The following is an 8,557-nucleotide window of genomic DNA, read 5'->3' on the forward strand; positions in this document are numbered from 1 at the left end:
AATCTGCACCTTCAGGAAAGGTGCAGACCCAGACCAGACTTCCCTGCCCAGCTCTCCCGAAAGCTGCATGGGCGGCTCTGGCCTGATATGCAAAAGTGCACTGGGTACACAGGACAGTTTTTCATATAATTCAAATACTCAGATACTTCAATAGAGCTTGTTCTCTTATATCATTAGAATTTTTCTTGTAATTTCCTCACACCTCTGCCTTGCTGCTAGAATTTGGTCTGAATGCCCCTTCTGGACCTAGCCTGAGGTGGCAGGGCTAATGGACAGGTTCCCCTCAAGCTTCCGTGCCCCCATGCCATCACAGCCAGCTCTTGCATTAGAAGCCTCTGTGGGTAAGGCACCTCTGTGGCCTAGGTTGATCTAGGACTCCTGATTTCAGCTCGGGTCATGCTCTCACCAAGATGGAGCCCCTTGTTGGGCTCTGTGCTGTGCGTGCAGCCTGCTTGGGATTCTCTCTCTCCCTCTCCCTCTGCCTCTTCCCCACTTGCATGTGCGTGCCCTCTCTCTCTCTCTCTCTCAGGAAGGAAGGAAGGAACCTCTGTGGGTGAGGCCTTTCCACTCCACCCATAAAAATCTATCTAAGGTGGGCTGAATGTAGAGACTAAATAAGGTAAGGTTTGTAACAACAACAGCAATGAACATCTTGGTGCTGTAAAGCCATATACCCCGAAAAAGTAGGCGCTGGGCTCGTGGCCCTCATCTGGACCTAACAAAGGGCTTTATTTGTTGGAGAAATGAGGGGAGAAGGGTAAGACTGAGCTAAACTCCTACAAGGTTATCAACAGTTGGTGGTCTATCTCACCTGATCCTGGGAGCCCTCCCCACCTCCACGGACTGTGGGGGAAGCTGCCGGATGGAGGGGGTGGATCCCAAGCCCGGCCTGTGGTTCCTCTGCCAGGGTTTACTGTCCCAATTGACCTACATGTGTCTGCAGGGGACTCCCTGCTACTAGGAACCCAGATGGCCAGGTCATGGAAGAGGAGGTCAGCCACTGGGTCAGAGGAAAAAGGAGCCAGGAAACCCCTTTCTGCCACCCCTTGCCTCCGAGGGTTCGTGAATACCTACACTTGGTATTCACACTTGGTGGTCTGGCTGGCTCGGCTCGTTGCTGTTCGGTTTAAAACTTACCAGGCTCTCTTGCCACTGACGCTATCTAAATATGGTCCCTCCTCTCTGAGTGCTCAGTTAGTCAGTCAACAAACAGCTGTTGAGCTGTGCAACCTCAGATAAAGGATCCAGAGTTTGGTAAGAACTCCCAGGATGGCCAGTTCTTGAAGGCAGCCGTGGGTATCTAGAAGGTGACACAAACATTCCTCACAGGGATCTTGTGAAAACCAGGCGGGGTTAATAAGGGAATGCCTGACCCTGCCACCACCCATCCACGGAGAGTTGGATCTGAGATTGAGAAAAATCCAGGACAGATTTTTCTGGAGTCCCCAGGGGACACACTGGGGTCTCACCTCCTTCTGCTCCCGCTCCTGCGTTTAAGATGGCAGCTGGGTGGGTCTGGATGGTCAGATCTCCAGCAAGAGCCCTGACCTCTAACCTCTATTTTTTAACTCCAAAGTAGGCGGTGGGGTGGGGTGGTGGTTGTGGAATTAAATGAGCTAAACCAGAGGATGCCGACAAAGCCCTGGGTCCGGTGGAAGGCCTCGGTGGTACCAACGCCTTGGTCCAGCCTTCTCCTGCCTTCCCTGCCTCCAGCTCTCTCCTCCTCCTTAGTCCCCCAGTTATCAGCGCCTTGGCAGAGAAAGAGGCGTGTTATTGGGGAGCACGGCCTCTTGCGAATCCGTGGACCATGCGAGGACACAAGGTTATGCTGGCTGACTGCAGACTACTCCAGAGTCCAGAAAGGTGTGTGTGTGTGGGGGTGGGGGGGGTGCTGAGGTGCTGCTCAGCTCCTCCACCGAGAGCCACCCCCCACCTCCGAACGCCGGGAGCGAACCAGGGACGCCCGTCACCCTGCGGGGGCATTTACAACCGGCATTCGGGGTATTACCACCAGCGGGGCCCGCAGGCTCAGGGGCTCCGTCCTTGGCTATCGGGCGTCGCACGCCTAGGCGAGGGCGTAAGGGGGGGGGGGGGCGGGAGTACGAGCCCGGGCTCCCGCCTCGACGCTCCAGGGGAGCCCAGAGCTGGCACTGCCGCCTCGCTCGACTCCAGACCCAGGAAACTGTCACGGTTCTGGGGTTCCTCCGCGTGCTTCAGCCTCTGGCCTCGGAATGCTTCGTTCTCCCCGGGGTCCCCGGGAAGCCCGGCTTTGGGGCCCTTTTCCAAACCAACCGTCGCACACCGAGTCCAGGCACAGGGTGTGAAGGCGGGGGGTGGGTGGGGGCGCCCCGAGAAGGCCTCGCTGGGCCCGGCCGGACGGGGAAGGGAGGGGGCTTCCAGCCCGGCCCCGCCTGGCCGCCGGCCAAGTACGTGCTCAGACGCCCGACGGAAGGCCCGGGGCGCCCAGAGCTTCGCGCCGAGACCTCGGAGGCTGGGGCGCAGGCCCGGCCGCCGCCCGCACTGCGGAGCGCGCGTGGCCCCGCGCCGTCCAGTCCGCCTTCCCGTCCGCGCCCCGGGTTGTGGCCCCCGGGGGGCCCGAATGGGCGGCTGGCGCGCGCTCCAGGTCCTGCCTCGAGCCTCCAAGGCCCCGCAGCCCGGAGTTCCTCCCCACTGCCCGCAGCCTCCTGCTCGGCGACGGGGAGCTCGCCCTCCCGGACCCCATGCGGAGACGGTTGTAAAGTTCCACCTTATTCTAAAAAAAAAAAAAAAAAAAAGTCAGCTTTTTTTTTTTTTTTTTTTTTTTTAAATCTACATTATTCCAGGCTTCGGTAGAAAATGGGCTCGGATCTGTTGAAGTTTAGGGTGAGCTTCTCTTCAGCAAACCCTCTAAATCAAAGCGTTTCCATTCCCGACAACAATTTCCAGGCGTCTGCCTGAGTCTCAACCCAGACGCATTCCACCACGGTAATGATTCCGGCCTCAAACTCCCATTATTTTTGTGTGAGAATGACAATGTCGCACTCCCTTCCCCTGCTTTCACCCGCACTTGTCTAGAGTCTTCAGGTCTGGGAAAGGAGGAGGAGGGGCTCTGTTCTCCTTGCTATAGTCAGCCTCACTTTCCAGCTCCATTCCTAAGCTGGGACCACAGGCCAGTCCCTCGGGTCAGCTGTCTGTGCACAAGGGCCCACAAGGGACACCACCCTCTACCCCACTGCTGAGAGCGAAATCGGAATCCTGGCTCCTAAGAAGGAGCTTAACCAGCCACCAGATTGGCCTCGGAGCTTCTGCGGTTTTGACTCGGGCTTCCTGAGGCCCAGCATACATCACCTGAAGGAGGAACTTGTCCTTCGTCCTGCCTGGCATGGCTACCATGCAGCTACGGCCAGGGAACAGCAGAGTTCTCCCACCCTGTGCCTCTGTGCTTCCAAAGCGCCCCGTCTCCTGAAGGGAAGGCCACAGTGCAAAGAGGGCAGGCAGACCCTGGGCCCCAGCATTTCCCTGAGCCCTGCGTGTACCAGGCCTTCCTAGCCACCGGTGAACACATTAAGTTTTCAATTCTGAGTCCCACTTCCAAAGCCAGCCTTGCTCTCCTGCCCTCTTCCCTGTCTACCTGCCACTTCTTAGCTGTTAACGGGAAGAAGACGTTGGGGGCCCAGAAAATAACGGGTCTTCCAACTGCAGTGAGGCCCAGAGGTCCACACAGTGGGGCATTCTGCCATCTAAGCCACATCTGGCCCAGGCAACACCGTGAGCTCCCAGGAAGCAGTGACTGGACTAAGAACCAGTTTTCCACCTGTACTGCCTGGTTCCTCACACTTGATCCCAGGAAGCTTGCACAGCTATGGAGTTGCTAAAGGCCCATTTTGCAGACAAGGAGACCGAGGTCTAGTGGGGCCGCTTAACAGAGCAGAGCCTTGGAAGGGTTGTGAAAATTGCAGGCACTCCTAAGCTTGCAGTCTGACCTCCCTGGGGAGTGTCCACCTTGGCTCGTGTGGCCTGTTTCTGCCCCTAAGTGGAACTCTTCCGAGCTCCTTTATCTCTCCCCTGCCCCAGGTGGTCTCCGGATGAAAGGAGCCAAGGCCAATGGCCTCGGGCCCAGGGAGAGAACAGGCGCTGGCTGCGGGCACAGCAGCCACCACCCCGCCGGCGCTGGCCCTTGCTGTGGGACCCTGGGAAAGGCCCGCCCCTCTCTGGCTGCAATTTTCTCAGGGACGAAGGGTTAATCGGCGATGCCAGTGGCTCCTTTGGATTTTCCTGTTCATTTTCTAGCTTGGCCTCTAGATCCTTCTTCACCGGGGATTCCGCTTGCTCCGGGGGTAAGGAACAGTGGTTTCACTCGGCAACTTTCCGTCCACAGACGAGAGTCGGGGCAGATCCGGGAGTTGCCGCAGCCGCGCAAGACTGCCTTGGCCCTAAACCTCCCTGATGCCGACGCCCGGATCCCTGCGGCTCCTCCAGGCCCGATTCCATTCCCCCCCTCCCCACCCCCGCCCCCAGCGCAGACCCAGGCTTGAGAACAGAGGCTAAATCAATTACGGCGCGGCTTCCGCAGGCCGCCCTTCGGAGCTACCAGAGTGGTGAGCAAGTCATTTTGCATAATTGAGGTCTCTCTAAACCCGTCTTTCTCGGCCCAGGCACCCAGCTTCACAACTCTGTGACCCAGACGGACTTGAGGGGAGCCGGGCCACCTCCCAGAGCTCCAGGCCCAGGGCCTCCATGTCCACCCTCCAGGCAGGCCCCGGCTCCCTGCTTCGGCCCTGCAGGGGGGCCCGGGGCACATCACCCCTCCTTCCTTCGCCTATCAATCTAGACCGTAGATTCGGGGCCATTTGCAAAACTGTAGGACCAAACAACTCCCTCCGACCGCTCTGGGAGTTCCAAGCGCGCTACCCAACAAAGCACGAGGGCCTAGTGATCCGAGTCCTGGACCCCCAGCTAGCCCACCCCTGCAAAGGGCTCGGGGCCAAGTAATTCTGGGCCCAAATGGCTGGAGACTCACTTCCCAGAGTTAGAACACCCAGATCTATTTAAATATCTGCAGAAGTAGTACACCCACCACTTCCCAATTTTTAGCAAGCTTTCCTGGAAATGCTCCAAACAATAAATGGCTTACAATTAGTCCTCTTTCTCCAGGCCTGCCTTTCTAATTAATTTCTGGCTTACTCAAAATCGCTGGTAACAAACTACTTAATATTCCGATCCTGGCTTCTCATGTGTTTCCCTCCATTGGGGAAGTGATAGGAGCCAGGGTCCTGTCCTGTCTCCACACCTGCTGGTATTGTGCAGATTAAGACAGGGCTCACTCGGAAAAAAATACATAAATTTTGAAAAGAAAGAAACGAAGAAAAACAACGGCTCACCACCACTCCTTCCCCGGGTGGGAAGGAGACCTGGCCCTCATAAAACGTATTTCTCTTTTAATTTTCAGTGAAATCTCAGCCATAGAGGAATCTGTTTCTCCGGTGGAGAGGTCACCCTTGGGCAGACTGATAGCGACCACCCGCTAGACAGCTCCCAGTAGGGGCTGGAGTGGGGGCCCCTCGGTATACCGGGGTTAGAAAAGGAAAGGTGTGTCGACCGGTGCGGAGGCACAGGTCACTGGCTCCCGCACCAGGGAGGACAGCCCTGGAGGCTTGGAGCCCCAGCTGGGAGGCAAGGGCTAAGCCGGGCTACTGCTTCCATGGCCCCTGGATCTCCCGCCCGCTGTGTGTAGGGTGCAGGGCTGCAGGTCACGATGGCCGACAGGCCCCCTGAGCTCCACTGGGGAGCTAGTGTGAAGTGTGGCTCCAGACCCAGAGCCAATTACATGTCACAGGCTTTGGGGCCACCAACACAGAGGTCAAGCTTACTGACTCCTGGTCGATCGCTTGGCCCTGCACTGCCTTAACGGAAGCACCCTGTGCCCACAGGACACCTGTCGCTGCACTGCGGCCACTCTCCGGTGTCCTGCCGCTGAAGTGGTCTCTACTCCCCCACCGGCTTCTGGGGCTCCACAGCCCTACTGGCTTCTCAGTCCTGCCCAACAGGTCCCCGTGCAGAGTGTCCCGGCCAAGTGTCAGGATCTCTCACGCCAGGCTGCAGCAACCCTGGCTGGGGACAGAGCCACTGAAAGGTGATCGGTTCAGAAGCACCGGGACACCAGAAGGAATGCTGTGGTGACCAGGCCTCCATGGCCCTGCTTCTCAGAAGTGCCCAGCCTGGCAGCCATGGTCATCCGCAGGCCATGTGCTAGCAGGGAATGCTGGCCGTCACACCAGGAGTCTGCTGGACCCAAGGGTCCTGGTGACCCGTGTCCACCATGGCACCTGCCCCTCCGGGTTTATAATTCCAATCAGGAAAAGACTAAGCTCAGGCCTGCCTGCCATCTTCATACTATTTGCCCCTCTCTCCGGTGGGGGTGGGGGTGGGGGTTCGGCTCACCTACTTTCGGTATCTCCTACCCTGCTCTGCCCAGCCCTCCCACTCCCACCCCCCCCCCCCAGGGGAGGTGAGCAAAGTAGATGCAGCTCCAGAGTCCCAAATCTAAGGCCCGGGCCTCAAACAAGTGCCCTGCTTACAGCCGGGGCCTTCCGGGCCTAGGCCTCTGGGTGCACTCTGCTCTCTCTCAGGCCAGGATCAGCAAGTCCATCTTATCCCTGGTCGGGGTGCACACACTTCCCCTCCGCAGAAAGAGAGCAAGTAATGAAAGAAGGACAAAATAAAAGGGAATTAAAGAAATGAAAGAAAAGACAAGAAGGGAGGCAGGAAAACCAGAAGAGGCTAGCATGCTCACAGAACAATTCCTGGTTCACCTGGCCCACGCCTGGACCAGAAGATGGTCCAGTTCACCCGGCGACAAGACCTGTCTCCTCTCTGCAGCAGGAGCCCAGGCTCTCCGCGCGGCCTCCCCCAAACGCGCTGGCACTGGCCCTCCAAGCCAGCTCCGGATCCCCGCTTGGGCCGAGGCTGCCGGGCTCCCCCAGCCCTCTCGGCCGCCCACCTGCGGCCTCACCTTCGGGGAAGACGGCCCGCATCTTCAGGTAGCTGGTGGTGAGTCGGATGATAGACGCCTTGTCCAGCTGCGAGGTGATGGCCGACGGCAGCGGGAGCAGCTTGGCCAGCTCATAAAACTCGCCATTTTCCTTCTCCCTCCTGGTCTTGGCCGCATTCTTGGACTTCTCCTTCATCGCGCCTCGGCTCCGGGCATATTAGACCCAGCCGTGCTCCAGGCCCGCGGAGCCTCGCTCCGGCTGCAGCGGCGGGGACGGGGAAGGGGCCTCCGAGGTCCAGGTGAGTCTGGGGCACCGCCCGGGGCAGGTGCGCGCGGCCGGCCTGGGGCACCGAGTAGCCTCTCCACAGCCGCTGGGCCCCGGAGCTCCGCGCGACCCAGCGGCGCCGCTCCGCGCTCCGCCGCCCCGGGCGCAGCCTCCCCCGGGCTGGACTGTCCCGCGGAGCCCAGAGCCCGACTTCCCGCTCGCTTCTGCTCGCTCTTCCTTTCTCTCTCCTAGTCTCCCGCGCCTCGGCTTTCCTTGGGGGGTGGAGAGCGGCCAGCGAGGAGGCGGCGGTGCCGCTCAGTCCTTGACCGAGTGTTCGTACCCGCTGCCGCGAGGCCCCTCCGGACTGGAGGGCGGCAAGGGCGGCGGCGGCCGCGGAGCCATGGAGCAGGAGGGGAGCGAAGAGGAGCTGGGGCGGAGGCGGCTGGGGCCCTGCCCGGGCGCGCTCTCCTGCCCTCCCTGGCCGTTCCCTTTGCCTGGAGACGCGGCGCCCGGAGCCCGCGATGTGTCGCGAGCCGCAGCAGCTCCGCGGTCCACGTGCGACCGAGCCGCGTTTGTTTATGGCGGACCCGCCTTCGGGCGGAGCACTCGGCAGCCGCGGCCCTGGGAGGGGGGCGGGAGGGGGGAGGGACCGCGGCGGGGGCGGGGGCGGCGAATCTCGCCTCCCGACCCCGCCGCGGCCCCGGAGTCACAGGCGCGCCTCCGCGTCGCTGCCTCCAGGGACTCTCCCAGGAGAGGCCCGCGCGCTCCCGGCCTCGAGGAAGTTGCGGTGAGTGCACACGGCGCGCGGTGGGGACCGGCTCCTGCGAGCGGGTCCCGGGACCTGGGCGCTCGGACGGGCGGCGGGGAGGGGCGAGGGAGGGAGGGAAGTGGGGGAGTGATGCCTAGACCACCCCCGTTGCTCCCCGACCGGTCCTGGGCGCGCGTGGCCGAGGGGAGGCGGATGGACCCGCTGGCCAGTGCCGTGGACCCAATCCTCCGAGCCCGCGCTGGTCCCGCGCCCTCACCTCCGCACTTTGCAGGGCCGAGGGCCAAAAGGGGGGGGGGAGCCCCGAAGGGAAGACCCCCCCCCCCCCAACTCAGGAAAGGGCGGGAGAGAGAGGCTCGGAAGTGACCTTTCTGCCCTTTCTCTCCCCGAAACACGAGAGCGAAAGAAGATCGGTGCTTTCCCCGGAGGGGCTGGAGGCCGCGGGGACGCGCGGGCCAGACGAAAGGAGGGGACCGGGAGCTGCGCCTAGCGGCCAGGCCTCGCCCAGGGTGGCGGCGGGAACAGGGCCCGACAGTACCCATTCCCGCAGCCCGGC

The 8,557-nt window shown here is 60.9% G+C and overlaps 1 protein-coding gene across 1 annotated transcript in view; it reads right to left on the reverse strand.

The window, feature by feature from the left end:
- SIM2 (SIM bHLH transcription factor 2) overlaps window positions 1-7,789 on the reverse strand; it is a 55,199-nt gene extending 47,410 nt beyond the window's left edge. Inside the window, exon 1 of the mRNA XM_078452802.2 lies at window positions 6,992-7,789. Within this exon, the coding sequence (XP_078308928.1) occupies window positions 6,992-7,166 (175 nt within the window). The 5' untranslated portion in view covers window positions 7,167-7,789. The remainder of the gene's footprint in view (window positions 1-6,991) is intronic.
- Window positions 7,790-8,557: the final 768 nt, after the last annotated feature.

This window comes from Panthera onca, chromosome C2, assembly GCF_046562875.1.
Source record: "Panthera onca isolate mPanOnc1 chromosome C2, mPanOnc1 haplotype 2, whole genome shotgun sequence".
Taxonomy (NCBI): domain Eukaryota; kingdom Metazoa; phylum Chordata; class Mammalia; order Carnivora; family Felidae; genus Panthera; species Panthera onca.